General features: G+C 34.8%; 1 protein-coding gene across 1 annotated transcript; it reads left to right on the top strand.

Annotated features, from left to right (window-relative positions):
• Positions 1 to 10,664: 10,664 nt before the first annotated feature.
• Positions 10,665 to 14,778, top strand: LOC109100547 (cytochrome P450 1B1). The gene is made up of 2 exons (XM_019113980.2): positions 10,665 to 11,831; positions 12,774 to 14,778. The coding sequence occupies exons 1-2, from the start codon at positions 10,744 to 10,746 to the stop codon at positions 13,369 to 13,371; spliced, it is 1,686 nt and encodes a 561-aa protein (XP_018969525.2). The 5' UTR covers positions 10,665 to 10,743; the 3' UTR covers positions 13,372 to 14,778.
• Positions 14,779 to 17,823: the final 3,045 nt, after the last annotated feature.

The raw sequence follows: 17,823 nt of genomic DNA on the forward strand, positions 1-17,823 counted from the left end.
AGTCCTTTTACCATTTAGTTTAATCCACTTTATTTATTTATTTTCTATCTCCAAAAACATTCCAACTGGAACTGAGTTTTCGATTTGTGAGACATTTTGGGAATCTGTCACCAGCAGCATAATCTAATCTTTACTGGACAGTTTGCAGAATCTAGAAATACTGGCCTTGGAATTTGTTGGTACCTGTACATGCTTTTGTCTCTTCTGATATCTATGGCCCGGTCCTCCCACAAAACCCTACAATCTTTATCTTGGAGCCAGATTTCCCATGGCTGCAAGACTCTGAACTTATCGTCCCGCTCAAGGGGGTATGGGTGGAGAGGAAGTGGCTTGTTTTCACTGGGAACTCTGGATGTTTGGGATGGTGTGGACTCGTGCCAACTGGTTATAGCGTGCGTGTGTACGTGCAATTTCAGCACTCACCTACTGTAGCATTGTTCTTCCAGGCCATTGGTGTGGTACCACTCATGATCCCAGCGCATGATTGTACCATAAACCTGGAGATACAAAAACCCAGATTCAACAACAACACTCTGAATTGTTTTACACATAAAGGTCAGTGTTATTCTTAATATGCATAAAAAAAGTGATGAATCCTCTAAACCGTACTACCAAAAAAAGAATGATTTATTAATGATAACAAAACGTCCTGAGGAAATGATACAAATTCCTCCCTCAAACAATACTGAGGGCAGGCAGAACTTCAGATATAACTAGCTGTAGGGAAAATTCAGCATGTAGCCATGTCTTGCCAAAAGGGGATTTTTCTTCCTCCTCCTCACTCTGCTCAATGTCACGCAAGTTCCTTGAAACAAAAGCAAGACAGAAATAAAGAGAGAAGAAATGCAAGAAAAACATAATTCATGCCAGTGCAGAAATAATTACCATGTTGATTAGTCACATCTCTGCCCTCTCCGCACGCGACGGATGATCAGCTCTGCATAATACTCTCATGCTTTGTAATATCTGCTGAATTCTTTTACAAGGAAGAGTTTATGTATTTGTGTATGTGATATATATACTTCTTATGTATACTATGAGGAAAATTATTCACCAAAATAAAATAAAATAAAATAAAATAAAATAAAATAAAATAAAATAAAATAAGTTAAGTTAAGATTAAATTAAATTAATATGTTTTTGTAAAATAAAATAAAATAAAAATGAAAATTAAGTAAAGTTAAGTTAAGATTAAATTAAATTAATTAAAATAAAATAAAATAAAATAAAACATTTTGTCAGTTTATGCAAGGCCTGAAAACCACTCTCAATCAGTGTTATACTATTATAGTTTTGGTTGCTCTTTTGAATTTATTTTATTTTCCATTTTCACTTTGATTTATTTTTCGATTAATGTCAACATAATTTTTATCATTTTATATTTATTAATTTAAGTTTATTTATTTTATTCCTTCAATTTAAACTAAACAAAAAATAAACTAGCTGAAATAAAGTATTTTTATTTATTTTTACATTTATTTTATTTTTAAGTAATTTTTTATGGTTTTAGTTTTTGTTATATTTAACTATAATAACCCAGCACTCTCAGAAAAAAAGGTACAAAGCTGTCACTAGGACAGTACCATAAAGTACAAAAGCTGAAAGGTACATCTTTGTACTTTATTTACCCCTAAATGGTACCTTAATTACCTTAAAGGTACATAATAGTACTATAAAAGTACATATTAGTACCTAAAGTGTACAAATTAGTATCTTTTGAAAGGGTGCTGTCCCAGTGAACGCACCTTTTGTACCTTTATATAAAATTAAATAAATACAAAATACAAAAATATCAAAATATAGTAACAAACTCTGATTATAACGAAATGACAAAAACAGCAACACCAGAAAAATAAACTGGCAAACAATTAAAAAATGCAACTGCTTATTTAATTCATTCCACAGTGCATGCTAGGAACCAAACTGCCAACATAGTACTGTGGGCTCCCTCATCTGTAATTTGTCAATTAATATTAATAACAAATATCAGTAAAAAAAACCTCTGTAAAAAATACTGTAAAGGTATGTGAACTAGTTGCCAAAAATAAACCAAGATAATGTGCAAGAATATGTGGGGGATAAAGTTGGTCGCTTCCCTATATCATGGTGACAGAAGTTCTGTGCTCTTCGTGCAAAAAATAAAAAACACTTTCATGATGTGTCTTCCAACTCAGAAGCCTTGCGTGACTCTGCAGGCTTGTGTCTCTCATGCATGACTGTCTGTCATCATTAACTGCTAATGAAAACACTGCCATCATGTCTCATAGTGGGGGAATAGAACTTCTCTTTGAGCACTGGCTGACCTCTGACCTCTTCCAAGGAGGCTGGATAAATAAAGGAGGTTAAGAGTGGAAGTCCACTGACACGTAAAAACTTGGTTTGTTCATGCCGGATCTCAATTGGATTAGCATTCAGCAACATACCACACAGCTTGATATGGATGGCAAAACAGGTGTATGGAACTGTTAGTAAAGCAACAGCAGTAAAGGGACTTTTTGTCCAAGAATGAAAATCTAGACATTATTTACTCACTCTAATGTTGAAATTTGTAGGATTGGAACATGGAATAAAATAAATTGCTTAAATAATAAAATTATTTAAAAATAAAATAAAATAAAATAAAATAAAATAAAATAAAATAAAATAAAATAAAATAAAATAAAACTTGAGTAAAATTCAGATTCATGTCTTGAATTGTTAAGTGTTTAACAAACACAGATGATTTATTCAGGAAACAACACTGGACCATCACAGGATCCAGCAACTTCTCATATTTTGTTTGGAGAAAATATAAATGTAGACAACATATAAACACAGAAAAATATTTCTGAATAAAATGAAACATTGAAATATAATTACATAACTAAAATAAACTCTGATCATAACAAAACAACAAAAACAGCAATAAGATAAAAAAACAAACTGGCAAATAATTACAAAATCCAAACACATATTTTAAATTTTCATGTCACAGTGCAAAAAAAAATAAAATAAATAAAAATAAATAAATAATATAAAAAAAATATGTAGAGTCACAGCTTGCCTAGCTTTAACACTCAGTTACTGTATTTTACTTTAATATTTTTTGACAGGCTGCCTACTGTATGTGTTCCCTAGTTCTGCTTTAAAACAGCATTAGGCAATCACGCAGTGGAAAAAAAGCAATTGTGGGCTGATCGTAAAGCGCAGTCATGCGGTTGATCACGTACCACCATGTGGCTTCTTGCACATTCTCCCCAAAATTTAAACGTCGGCCACCAATGTTCCCTCCACAAAAAGAGAAAGGATAGAAAAGAAACAAAAAGAATGTAAATTTGACATAGGTGACCGTTCAAAAATCTGGGGGAAAAATGCCCTCTTAGTGTCAGGAAGAGGAGACGCCTTCACGGACTAGTGACTACGCTTTGGCAAGGGCCTCCACAACAGTTGGCTAGACAAAAAAAGCCGCGCAGCCTGATGGAGGCTGTACCTCAATTGGTTGTTAATTTGCAGGGTCGTTAGGATACTTTGAAAGACTCATTAGCATTGTTTGTCTTTTCAAACGTTTTAGTATGTTTTTGAGCTTTTGTAGGGGGGTGAAAAGAGGGGTTTTATCATTTTCCTGGGAAACTGAAGGTTGAGGAGAGTGTGGCGTCATGAGGGTCATTGTGTTGTAATGAGGGAAACCGGCCTGTACAGAGTGGAAGGGTGATGCTCTGGATTAAACTCTCTGACACCATCACACCGAGTGACGCTGCCTGGGATAAATACAAATATCCTGCTTGCATGCATTTGCATTTGTCTCTATTTGAGTTTGAGTGTAACACTGACAAAAAAAGAAGGGAAATCAGACAGTCACCTGACTGCAGAATGGTATCACAGGATACAGAATGAGTAAATTCAGCAAATATTACAATAAAAATTTACGGTCACACACAGTGGAGCCCAAAAGACCATAGTAAGATCTGAACAGTTTTTTTCCTTTTAAGAAAATTTGACATGGTAAGAAAGAAAGAAAGAGAGAAAGAGAGAGAGAGGGAGAGAGAGAGAGAGAGAGAGAGAGAGAGAGAGAGAGAGAGAGAGAGAGAGAGAGAGCATCTCTTGTATTCTGTGGAATAAAAACAAGTGGAATAAAAAAAGTGAAAAAAAATGGAATAAAAAAGTGAATAAAATAAAATAAAATAAATTCTTTAAGTCTTGGATAAAACTCAGATTCATTTAAATTTTTTAATTTTTTCAGGAAACAACACTGTATAGTCACAAGAACCTAGTTCTTATATTCTGATAGATAGATAAATTATAGATTATAGATAAATAAAAAACAGGTCAAATAGGTTAAAATTTATGTATTTTTGCCACACACACTGGTATGCTAATAAAATAATTTGCACTGACATTACATTAAGTATTATTAAGTGTTTTCAAGAGTGTTCTCAGGCTCTGTATTTATCTTTGCACACAAAAAGAGAGATCACTAATGGTCATTTTCTCCTAGTGCAAAAGTACTGTTAATATGTGGGAGGAAGCACAATATCCTTTGCTAAATGAACTTCTCTTACCTACTATTCAACAACACAACTACACTATCATATTTCACAGAGTGTATAGTTACACAGACGGCGACAGAGAAAAACTTTTTCACTTGCAGCTGAAATCACAACATTTGTTTTGTTCTTAATGATTACTATCAAGCTTAATATTTTGTTTCATTGCCACTTTCCAATTTATATTTACACTAAGTGATTTAAAAAGACATTTTGAAACTAACATGCAACCTTTCACTGCAACCAAAAATGAAAATCCTGTCATCATTTACTCACCTTCAATTTGTTCCAAACCTGTATTAATTTCTTTCTAGTATAATGCAAAAGAAGATATATTGAAGAATGCAAGCAACCAAACAGCCACTGACTTATAGTATAGTATAGAATAAATGATGAGAAGATATTTATTTTTGGGTGTATTATCCCTTTAAACTGCTATGCAGACAAAGTTATTTGAAATTAATATTTGTGCATTAAATTAAAGTGCACAAAATAGAAGCTTTTCCTCCTCATTTTTCACAAGGCACTTGAATATTTTGAAGTTTTAGCATTCTCACGCTCTTCCTGTTTATTTACCTTGAAAGTAACACAAGTAAACCAGTCTGCGTGATCTACTTAATCAGTCAAGCCATCAGAAACACTGAAAACAGGCAAAGCTCTAAGCAGGCAGCTCCAGCAGTGTCTAATGTCACCTCTCGTGATAAAGTGCCTGTGCGTGACTCCAGCGCTCAACTCAACGCCCCATGGCCATTTCTCCTGTAGTCTGTTTCCTCCAGAACTTGACTGTTCTGACTGAGTGCAGAAAATAAGCCAAACTCAAGCACACACCTTTTTTCCAATGTACTGTACACACAGCTGGGACAAAACTACTGCAGTCAGTGCAGTTACTGAGTGCAAAGTATTGCACATTTTCCTGAGCTGTTATTTCATGATTTCAGTTTATATAACCACTGGCTTGCCACAGTCGTACTAAACAGCAGTTGTCAATAGATTTTTTTAATACGGTACTGTTTTTGTTCAATCAGAAATGTGCAGGATTTAGAACTGTGAATGTGTCTAATAAGAAAGATGTCAGGTTTTTCCTGTTCCTACTGGTTAGAAGATGAAGTCATCATTACTTCACTCAAAAACTCAAATATGTGCAACCAGAAAGACTTCAATGACAAGGCACTGTCATGCAAAATGCCTTTGATGTAAGTCACATCACAGTTTTTAAAAATACTTTTATCATGTCTGACACATCAAATGTTTAATGTCTCACATGATTGAGAGCCAAGGGCCATATGTAAATGTATTAAAATGTAAATATAATGTATTGAATAAATAAATAAATAAACAATCGATAAATTAATAATATATACATTATATAGTAATACTTTTTTTTGTTATGTTCAAATCAAATTTCAAGTTCAAATTTGCTTTTCTATAGCCTATACATGTATATATATATATATATATATATATATATATATGTGTATACAGTTCTTCTGGTGTCTCTTTAATGTATGTCTAGCATTTCACAGGATGCAGTCAAACTGGCAGCTTTATATAAAACACATAAAAACGACACCACACAGCTTAACAATCACCTGGAAACACCTGGACCACAGCAAAGCATTGCATGTATATGTCAGGCCTGTCTCAGCATGGTCTGGCTCTTTGATGTAGTAAAGAGGCCTTGGAGTCGGGAGTCTGTTCATCACAGGGAGACCACAAGTCCACATTTTACCATTTTAAATGGTGCAGAGACCATAACTGAAAGAAACAGAAGTACTGAAGATATAATGTATCAAGTCAAATTCGTGTATATCTTGTATTGTTTCAAAAATGAGAAAACTAACATAGAAGAAACATTTCCTTTACAGTGTTGAAAAAAACTTTAAGCAAATATCTGCATAATTTAAGGGTTTTAAGCAAAAATAACAGATCTTAGTCAGCGCCATATTTAATTTTTGACAGGAATTAACAGTACAGTGTATTCACTGTTTTAGTTTACTCTTGTTTATCAACATACCAATTGTTCATCAAAGAAACATCGTGAGTTGGCGAAAATTTAGCAATCTGTAACCTTTATCCACCTTTTTCCTACTCCCAGTGGCGTGTGCACTGTAAACAATCAGCAAAAGTTAAGCTCTATGAACGTAATAATTAGCATTTTCAAAAGCTGGTTTAAAATTTTAAAATAATTTGTTGCAGTCTTTTGGAGTAGAACTTCCCCAAACCGGAAGTGCCTCCCATAATTTTAAAACGCAGTAGGCTCGTTATGAAAAAAGGTGGATACGAATGCAGGGGGCCTATGACGTCACTTTGTAGGCGGATCGTCTGTTAGCATGACTCTGGTTCCCATAGGCTTTTGGATTATCGCAAAAAAATAAGCTCTGCGTTCAACCATAGCTCATGAAATTACACGTTTTGTCCATCAAGATGATCTTCACAAGATAATATAACTTTGATGAATTTTGAAGCCTAAATAAAAGCGCCAGAACGTAAAAGCTAAACTTAGGCCACGCTTCCCACAATTTTTTAAAACTTATTTTTGACGTGTTCAGTGAAAAGGATTTACTCTGTATATTAATTTGTATCCACGCTACATGAACCTTTTCATATAAACTGGAATAAATGCAAAAATAGAGCCAAATTAAAGTTTTAAGTGGAAATTGTTTATTATCAGTATAGTGAATAAATGAAATAATCATAACTAAAGGACATCTTAAAACCACTGATCTATAATCTAGAACATATATAGATCAGTGCTTAAAACACATATTTTTGTACATATCGAGATAAGGTGCATTAAAAGTCAATTAATCCTTGATTAATATGAATATTTTAATTAAAAACGTGTCTCCAGGTACTATTCAATAAAATTCTAGTGCATTTAATCTATTAAATAACAGCAGATTTAGTGAGTTTTTGAATATGGTAAGATCAAAAACATTGTCGACCAACAATATAAAATGCGGGAAACTATTAATTGGTTATTCTACAATTAACTGTATTACAACTTATACTACGACTGGAAAATACTGTTAATTGATAAACTGTTCGGCGTGATGACGTTTAATGTCTCCACCAGTGCTTGTAGTCCCATTTAGAAACTTGTTAGCAACAGTTTTTTTAAGAAAGGTAACAGTTAAAAAAAATCAGGAGTGGGGTCTAACTGGTGTGTTTTATGTCGTAGAATAAAACGTGAAAGTATCTTGAGCCTGTGTGAACCACGGACCTTATTTTAGAGATTTATCCAAAATCCCATTCAAAAAAACCCATTGACTCTGGGACTATGGAACCGGAAGTGCTAAAATGCTAACTCACTTCCGGGTTCTTGCCTACAAGGTGACATCATAGTTCCACCACTCTATTCGGAGGATGCATGAGGTGTATCCTTCGCTGATACAGATAACCCACAATTCGTTGCGTCGCCGTAAACAACCGTTGTTAATTTGAAAAAAAAAAAAATGGTGGTGCCCTCAGATGTACACACAAGCGCACACTTACCCTAAAACGCCTCTGGTAAAATAAACTTTGTTCTTAATATCCTCCTCCTTTTTTCTCGAACAGATTTCTGTTGCAAGTACGTTGCAGCTCCTCAAACACTGAGCAAAATAAAATAAATACTTTTTTTTTTTTCAAATTACTTTCCAAATTTAGAAATAATTTTCATTAAAGTCATTTTCATTTCATTTAAGTATTGTGGGAGCAAATACGCTCTAAATGTGTTTGCATAGCAACGTGACACTCCCTGTTTCCTTTTCCGCCCGTCCCCGTGATTCTGAACAGAGGATGCGACCTCCGGAGGGCGCAGCCTTCTAAATGAGGCAAAAGATGTGGTCCTCACAGCCTCGTTTTCATCCGCGTTAAACTCAATATGGTATCTAACCTGATTAAGGTCTGTAAAAGAAAAACTGTTACACGCATATGTAAGTAAATTAATAAATAAATAAGATATACAGATCTGTAAATAGTAATATTAACCATCGAAATTAGCCTACTCAAATTAAATAAGAGAGTTATTCTTGTTTTGGTGTGTATAGAGGTGTGGTGTGTCCGCTGGATCCTTGATCGAGGCCTAGTTTTTCGTTTTTGTCCCTACTGTTATAAAAATAAAAGTCAAAGAAACTACACTATTCTTAGCCTGAAAAAAACGTCAAACAAAAACGACCAAAAACAAAACGCTCATTCCACTCACTGCCACAAGGACAGAGAGACAACTTATGTAGGCTACGCAATCTTTGTATAATACAATAATAATCAAACATTATAAAACTACAATATTTGCGTATAAATCAAACCCATCTTTTATCAATTGTATATGTAGTCCTATAAGTTTCCCTAATTTTAAAGCATATAATTAATAGTCAAGCATACCTTATATGTGAACTCGTTATAAACCGTCTAAAAAGCATCTGTTCATGCAACTATGAAGTTCGTTGAAACAAATAGCTTTGATGATTCTTATTTTAGAATGTGTAAAATAATGATCAGTAAAAAAAAAAAAAAAAAAAAAAAAAATCAGTAGGCCTATTTGTCTAAACGGTGTGCACATATAACCAATTGTTGATGCACATGCACAGTCTTGAAAAATGAGTTATTTTATTATTTATGATATAATATATCATTTGAACTTGTTTTAAGTCTTGTTTGCTGTAAAGAGTCAGTCTTCCTGTGACGTGCCGTGATCTGCGCAGAAGTGCTCGCGCGCTGTCCGTGGTACTGAACACACGAGAAGCTGCTGCTTTCAGTCGGCGTTCTTGCTTTTTATAAGAATTTCGTTTTTATTAATATAAATATGTTTTTATAACCTTTTACATTTTGTTAGTTAAATTAACTATAACAATAATTTATATTTATTTTAATATAGGGCTACGTGTTAAACAAACTTCCAAATAGCCTGATGTAGCCTAATTTAAACTGAGTTTAAAAAGAAAAAAGATCAATTATGAAGCGAATTTTAAAAAAGACTCACTCGAAACACATAGCTGACACCCGCTTCGAATGTTATCACCCGATTGAATGGGTTGTAGCTGAGCTATTTACCTGTTTAAGCACAATTTGAAATTGTGCATCATCTTTGTGAAAACAGTGGATCGTGACCATCATGATGTTTTCATGACAATTTTTAAATTGTCCATTTTTGAGATGACGACATGATTTTTAAATTATAACTGCATTTATTAATTAATTATATTTACAATAAGAAGATAAAATTATAGTTATACTTACATTTGTAATATTTCGGCATCCCAAGCGTAGCCTATGACTACAAAGCCAAAATACGAAAGACAAAAATTGCAGAATTAAAAACTAATAAATTTAGGACTTCATTTCGCTTTTATTCATTAATGCGAGTGTCACAAATTATAATTTAGTGCTGTTTGGGAATGGGGTCCTCCTAGTGGCAACAGGTGGAAACATAAAAAGAGGAAAATACTATCAGAAAATCTCCATCATTGCACAATTTTCCATCACATGTTAGCTTATCTATTTTATTTTCCACAATGGTGAAGCATAAAGGAAATATGGGCTATTATTTTCCTGTCAAACATTAGTTCCTTATGAAAGGTAAGGTTTGATCCATTGTCTCAGCATCACTGTACACATGATCTGTTCTCACGCACATCTCTGAAATTGCAAATAAAAAAACAACCGTTTTGAGTCGAGCAAAAATACTTTCTCCGTCCTTTTATTTAATGTATGCTGTTCATGCGTAATAGGCATCATATGACAGATCCTTTACTTTATAACTCTTTTATCTCGTTCTTTTTCTATTTGTTGCATGGACCAGTTTATTAAAATGAGGGACGAATTAATTTATATATTAAAGGATATAAGTAGCCTAGCCTACATATATGATATCAACCAGCTATCTGCAACTGTATAAGGTAATCTGTTTATATGGAGAAAAACTAAATAAAATGAGGGAAATACTTATTTAAACTATTTAACACACTTTGAACAATACTTTATATTACCAAATAAACGTTTTGCATTGTAAATAAAGGCCTATAACATTTTTTCCACAGACAGAAGACACAGATTAGACATGCGATCACATCCTATACAACAGTAGAAGTCACGCGTTCAGAGAGAGAGAGAGAGAGAGCGAGAGAGAGAGGAGTGTGTAAAGGAGGAGACTCTCAGTAGTGTTATTTAGTCGTGGATGCATTCTTGGATGAATGCACCTTAGACCGACCATCACAACACTTATGCTCTCTGATTTCACATGAATCAGTCAGACACTCACCTGCTCAACAGGTTAATTGCGTTTGATCACTTCAGAGTGTCTGCATTGATTGTGAGGCTTGCAAATACATTGATGATGGATCTCCTGGCGGTTCTGGGGGATTTCATTCAGCTGTCAGCGCGGAGTGTTTTACTGTCGCTGCTGGTGTGTTTAACGCTCATGCTCTGGCTTCTTTCCGGTCGGCGGCAGCTACCGGGTCCGTTCTCTTGGCCGGTCATCGGTAACGCCGCTCAGCTCGGTACCTCACCTCACTTTTACTTCTCCCGGATGGCTCAGAAATACGGCGACGTGTTTCAGATCAAGCTGGGCAGCCGAAACGTGGTGGTTCTGAACGGAGACGCAATTAAAGAGGCGCTAATTAAAAAAGGTGTCGATTTCGCCGGCAGACCCGATTTCGCTTCGTTCCGGTTCGTGTCCCATGGGAAAAGCATGGCGTTCGGTAACTACAGCCAGTGGTGGAAACTGCATCGGAAGATCGCGCACAGCACCGTGAGAAACTTCTCCACAGCCAACATCCACACCAAGCAGACGTTTGAGAAGCACATCGTGTGCGAGATCGGAGAGCTCATCCGCTTGTTTCTGAATAAAACCCGCGAGCAGCAGTACTTCGAGCCTCACCGGTATTTGGTGGTGTCGGTGGCGAACACCATGAGCGCCGTTTGCTTCGGGAACCGGTATTCGTTTGATGATGAGGAATTCCAGCAGGTGGTGGGTAGAAATGACCAATTCACTAAGACAGTCGGAGCTGGAAGCATCGTGGATGTGATGCCTTGGCTGCAGTACTTCCCAAACCCAATCAAAACGCTCTTTGACCAGTTCAAAGCGCTCAACAAGGAGTTTAACGAGTTCATTTATTCCAAAGTGGCGGAGCACCGCAAGACTCTTTTAATGAGCCTCGTCCGTGACATGACTGACGCGTTCATCGTTGCTCTGGATAAAGGGCTGTCAGGGGGCCCGGGGGTCTTTCTGGATAAAGAATACGTGCCACCCACCATCGCAGACATTTTTGGAGCCAGTCAAGACACTCTGTCTACAGCTCTGCAGTGGATCATTCTGTTAATAGTCAGGTAATGCGTTTTGTCCACCATAAATTTACATCTTAGGGGGTGACGTCATTTACTCACCCTCAAGTTGTTCGACTGATTATTTCATTTGAATACACTAGTAAACATCTGAAGTGGATCAAAACCTTTCATCAAAGTTGTCCTAAAACCAAAATGCGTTCTTGAACTTTTTTGTTCCACTTCACATGTTGACTGTATGTAAAATTACAAATTAATATTGCATGTTTCCGCTGCTCATTGGTCCATGATTTATAGTGTGAAGCATATCAAATTTACAGTCTAACTGTAAAACAGAGCAATAATAATGATGACTCATCTTGCACTGAGGGGCATATCCTTAATTGTATGCTCTCTAGAATAATTACGCCTTTTTTTTCTTTTTCTTTTTTTTTTTTTTTTTTGAACACCATACATCAGCACTTTCATCGCATAAAAAGAGCCGCTGCAATACATCATCTTTTATTTTACCCAGAAGAAAGTAAATATATGGGTTTAGGATGACATGAAGATAAGCGAATGATGCCAGCACTGTAATTTCTTTGCACTTTAAGTGTGCAATGCGGCAATTCAGAGATTGTCCACAAGAGATGGACGGATCTCAATAACACCAAAGAGCTCTCATGAGTTATGTTACTCCTCCGTGCAGGTATTGGCAGCAACTAATGAGGGCAGGATATAGCAACACAAAATGAAATCTGACCCACTAACACTTTTAAACATGTAGGCCACTCTGTGAAACACAATGACTGCTTCATGTAGGATACTAGCACAGATGAGATAAGAGGCCGCTTTTTTTAAATAGAATTATGTGGAATACAATTTCATTGAATTCATCAACCAAATTTAATAAAGTTGTTTAGTCTGCCTATTTGCAATATCCATATTCAATTCAATCGGGTAAACTCAGAAAGTTGAAAATGTTGGTCTACACTTACATACTTGCAGGTATCCAGAAGTCCAGAAACGTCTTCAGGAGGACGTCGACAAAGTAGCGGATCGCAGTCGTCTTCCAACCATTGCAGACCAGCCTCATCTTCCATATGTCATGGCTTTCATCTACGAAGTCATGCGATTCACCTCGTTCGTCCCTGTAACCATTCCCCACAGCACGACAACGGACACGTCCATCAACGGGTATCCCATCCCTAAAGATACCATCATTTTTGTCAACCAGTGGTCTTTGAACCACGACCCGACCAAATGGGACCAACCAGAGGTATTCAACCCGCAGCGCTTCCTGGATGAGGATGGAGCTCTCAACAAAGACTTAACCACCAACGTGCTGATCTTCTCCGTGGGGAAGCGTAGATGCATTGGAGAAGACTTGTCCAAGATACAGCTTTTCCTCTTCACCTCCTTGCTGGTCCATCAGTGTAGGTTTACAGCAGAAACTACTCCCAGCATGGACTATGTGTATGGGCTCACCCTTAAACCCAGATCCTTCAAAGTGTCTGTCACACTCCGTGACAGCACAGAACTGCTTGAGAGTTTGGTAGGAACGTCTCAGACTCCTACACAAAAGAGACAGAGACCTCAAGTTTGAAGGGAAATCAAAGCATGCAACTTAAATACTTTGCCAAATGAAGGTGGCTAAGAAAACAAACACTGAAGAATCTCTCATATCTGCATTATAGCAATATATTTATAGATGTAAAACTCAGGCAAAAACTTTTTTTTATTTTTTTTTTTGGCTCAGAATGAGCTATGACAATAAAAACACACTCATTCATTACTGTAACTACATGATGCACTGATTTATGGTATATTATGCAAGAGTAGCAAAGCAGAAGCTACACTGCATGGTTTATTCAGACAAATACTAGTTGGTTTCTAAGAATACTGAGGCCTCTACATGCATAGCATTTTTCAGTCAAAAAGTTTGTGTTACTTGGAATTCTGCTTCTTCTAGTTTAAATATAGCTAGTAGATATACATTTAGACTCAGTTATAGAAGACTTGCCCTCATCATGCCTCAATCTTTTAATGCCAACATTTTTATTAAGTGGTTTAAAGTCAGCGTGAAACACTGTTCACAACCCCTTTTACTTCCATGACATATTTCTGAATGAAACAAGATATTCGATGAGAAAAAACTGTGGTGCAGTCATTGATTTTATCTATTTGAAACTGACTGGATCATGAAAAATCATTAAGTCATTACATTTTGATAAAAGATTACAGAATAAATAATCAGCTTGGACTAATATGCAACACTTAATCAATTGATTACATTTCATGTTGACTTTAACACATTTAGTTATTATTTTAAATGACTGCATTGAGCTTAAAGTACTTTTTTTTTTGTTCAGTTGTTGCTTAGGGTACTTTAGCTCAAACTAGCCCTATGCTGCATTTTTAACCTCTCTGTATAAAGTTCATAAAATGAGACATTTGTACAGTATAATCTTACAGCACTTTATTGTTCTTGATAATAGTTCTCTATTAATACTACAGCATTGTTGAAGTCTGTGCCTTATTATTAGAGGCTTCTAAGCATTAATCTATAATTAAAATAAACATAGGCGGGTTTAACACAGTTCACTTCCATTGTGTTCCTGCAACATCCTTCCCAATCAAATATTGTCTGGAGATCCTCACAGTGGGTCACAGGAAGTCTCCAGTGAAACTATTCTGAACATCTATGTTTATTAAAAGTTGAATGTGATATTACATATCTGGCACATGATGTTGTGTAGGCGAAAGGAAATACATTTTGTGTCCCTTGGGTCCCTTCTAGTTAGGGGAATCCTGAAGGGGAAATTCAGGGTTTGTTAACTAACATGTATAAAATATTACGATTACTAATTTTTGCTCATTTCTAACTGCTGCAATATATTTTTGAACTGTAATAGCTATATTTGATCTGCTGTAACATATTTTTGGACTGTAATAGCACTTGTTAATAGACTGCTGGTCTGTATTAGATCTACTATATTTTATATGCAAAAGATTGATGTGTATGTTTGATATGTAGTTCCTATTATGTGATACCAACATTTAATATTATATTTTTCTACTTCATATAAGCTCTGACATTTGGCTGCTCTGTGAATTCTAAACTGCATTCAGTTTACAGTTTTTGTATATTATATATGTAGTGGTATATATATATATATATATATATATATATATATATACACATATATATATATATATATGTATATATATATATATATCATTACTCAAGCTTTTATGATAATAAATGCAGTATAATATTGTCATTTGTAATCAAATTAGTTTTGGCAGTGTTTTCTTCCTCCTGCATCACCTAGACACAATATGATTATGTAAAACAAAACTTCTCATTTGTTGTATTCAAACATGTTGCCCTTAAAATAGTGGCAAGTAAAAATAACAATTCTAACTTTATTGCACACATCATATCTGCACGCAGCCACTCAATTGGGCATTTAAAATAGAAGGAAAGTGTGTAGGATATACCCGTCCCTGCGAAGTGCTTTATCTTGCTTTCCCAGCACATCCTGTTCTGATCAAGCCTGAGGATTGTAGCCAGCCGAGCTTTGAGTGCGTGACAAGTCCAGATAAAGCCAACTGATTACTGATACGCCAGCAGCCGCCTGCGCCCCTTCCAGACCCTGCTGAAGAAAAGAAAACACGCTTCACTATTGTTTGGATTAACAGTACACTCTCTGAAAAAAAGCTATAAAGCTGTCACTGGGATGGCACCGTACAAATGTTAAAAGGTTTGTTTGCACCTTATTTAGATCTAAATATTACCAATTAATAACTTTTGGAAGCATTCCACCCCAGTGACAGGTTTGTGTAAATTTTTTCTAAAATTGTAGGATTTTCGCAAAAATGTTTTCACCAAGGAGATGAGGGAGTCACTGCATCATTAAAAAAGCCAGATGACAAAATAATCAGCAGTAATAAAAACAAAAATAAAAACTAAGATGCAATCGAATAAGAAATGTTTAAATCACTTGGCTTTCTTAATGTAACACTAAGTTTTCTTTTTAATGTAAAAAAAGTTTAATTTTCAGTAATTGTCATGTTTGGGGTATTTTTTTTTTTTTTTTTTTTTTTTTTTTTGTCAATTTAAATTCTAAATGCAATTACCATTCATCAAATAATTCATTAAAAAAAATTATCAGTTTCCATAAAACATAATCAGCACAACTGTTCAACATTGATAACAAAAAATTATATATCAGGTTTTATTGTTATATTTTCAGTTTTCTTTTTAATTTTAGTTTAATTTTTAGTCATTTTGTTGTGTTTTTGCCATTTTTATTATTGCTTTTTAATATTACTATTTTTAATTATTTTGATTTAAGTTTTAGTTTCATCTCTGTTTTATTTATTTATTTATTGGATATAAATTAAAGAAACACTGGAAATAAAAATAATTGCATAAATTGCCAAGGCAATATTTATTTATATTGCTTGCTCTGCTTTCAGTTCTATAAGTCTTCTTCATCAAGATCAAATCTAGAATAGACCTCCAGGAATCCAGGTTATGTCCTGCGGGCATTATTTCTGTGCTGTATGAGAGAACAGACTTGCATACATTAGGTAATGAGACACTATAAGATGGTTTTCAGTTCTTGGAGATGAACAGTTGTCCTGTTATAAGATACTTCCACACACAGAGGTGTAAAATGTACAGAGAAATTACAATGAAATTAAAGTAAGGGCACCATATGAACCTTTACCCTCTTTATCTGTGTTGTGATGACAAATTATGCCTCTTCAACAAACCTCTTTCTGCCTTTACAAAAGTCTGGGGTCTGTATGTTTTGCACACTTTTATTCAGCAAGGATGCATTTAATCAATTAACATGTATAATATTACCAAAAAAAAAAAAAAAATAATATTTCAAATAAAAGCTGTTCTTGTGAACTTTGTATTGATTAAGTAATCCTGAAAAAAAAAAAAACTATTTTCAGCATTGATAATAATAAGAATTGTTTCTTGAGTAGCAAGGATCATGAAATAACATCACAAACACAGTATCCTAATACTAAACATTACTATTATTTATATAAAATATTATTTATTGAATAATAATATTTAATAAACAACAACAGCCATCAGAAAAGTTGCTAGGCAATTCAGTCAAAAGTACAGAGGCAGCGCTCTGATATACAGCATTGAAGTTACAAGAGATATTACCAAAACTATTTGCTCTGGCACAAATAATAGATTAATGAGACCAAAGACTGCCTGTTAGATTTACTCAAAATTAAATATATCTCATGTTTAGCCACTATAGAGAGACAGAGGTAAATTCTAGAAGATCTGGCCGAGATGAGGCTGCTCTTTCGGGTGGGTTCATGAGCGCAGAACAGCAGCTGATGCCATGGAGCTCACATCTTCGAAAACATTAAAGCAAATTTTCAAACAGACGTTATTTTTATTAACAAACCACATCTTTTAAGTCCAAACAAGTACATTCTTGACTAAAAAACTCTTAAAACTACATTGTGACACAAAAACAGTATTATTATTAAATTATAGTGGATTTGTTAATTTGTAGTGGCTATAAATTTGAGTTATTAGGTAAGAGGATGTGATACTTTTGAATTTATGTTGTGGTTTATATTGTTTTTTTTTGTAGCTCTAATATTGCACTCTTGTCAGCCAGTCAGATTCGAGGGCCAGAAAGAACTGTTGTATAATTGTAAACATCATACTTTTTTTGCTTACTTTAATCAATGTCAAAAAACTAGCGAGCTAATCAAGTAGTGGTCACGTAAACATGGCTGAAGATGTAAAAAGTGAGGAACAGAGAAACTGATTGAGTCATTTACACAATCTCTAAGGCTATGTTTACACGACAACGATGTAGTCAAAAAAGTAAAAGATTTTCCCTTGCCTTTTTAAAAAGTTTCATATATACACGACCTTTTAAAAACGATTGGCGTTTACACATATCCACGAAAACGGCCAAAAATGCTGTATTACGTGCAAGGCGCTGTCACCTTGTTAGTAAACAGTCCTTGTAGGGAAGTGATGATTATATGTTGTAAA

The sequence above is a fragment of the Cyprinus carpio genome, chromosome B13 (genome assembly GCF_018340385.1).
Source record: "Cyprinus carpio isolate SPL01 chromosome B13, ASM1834038v1, whole genome shotgun sequence".
In the NCBI taxonomy this organism is placed as follows: domain Eukaryota; kingdom Metazoa; phylum Chordata; class Actinopteri; order Cypriniformes; family Cyprinidae; genus Cyprinus; species Cyprinus carpio.

Coding starts and splice junctions, on each gene's coding strand:
- LOC109100547 (XM_019113980.2), top strand. CDS start 10,744: ATGAATCAGTCAGACACTCACCTGCTCAACAGGTTAATTGCGTTTGAT. Junction 11,832..12,773: donor ATCATTCTGTTAATAGTCAG/GTAATGCGTTTT, acceptor ACATACTTGCAG/GTATCCAGAAGTCCAGAAAC.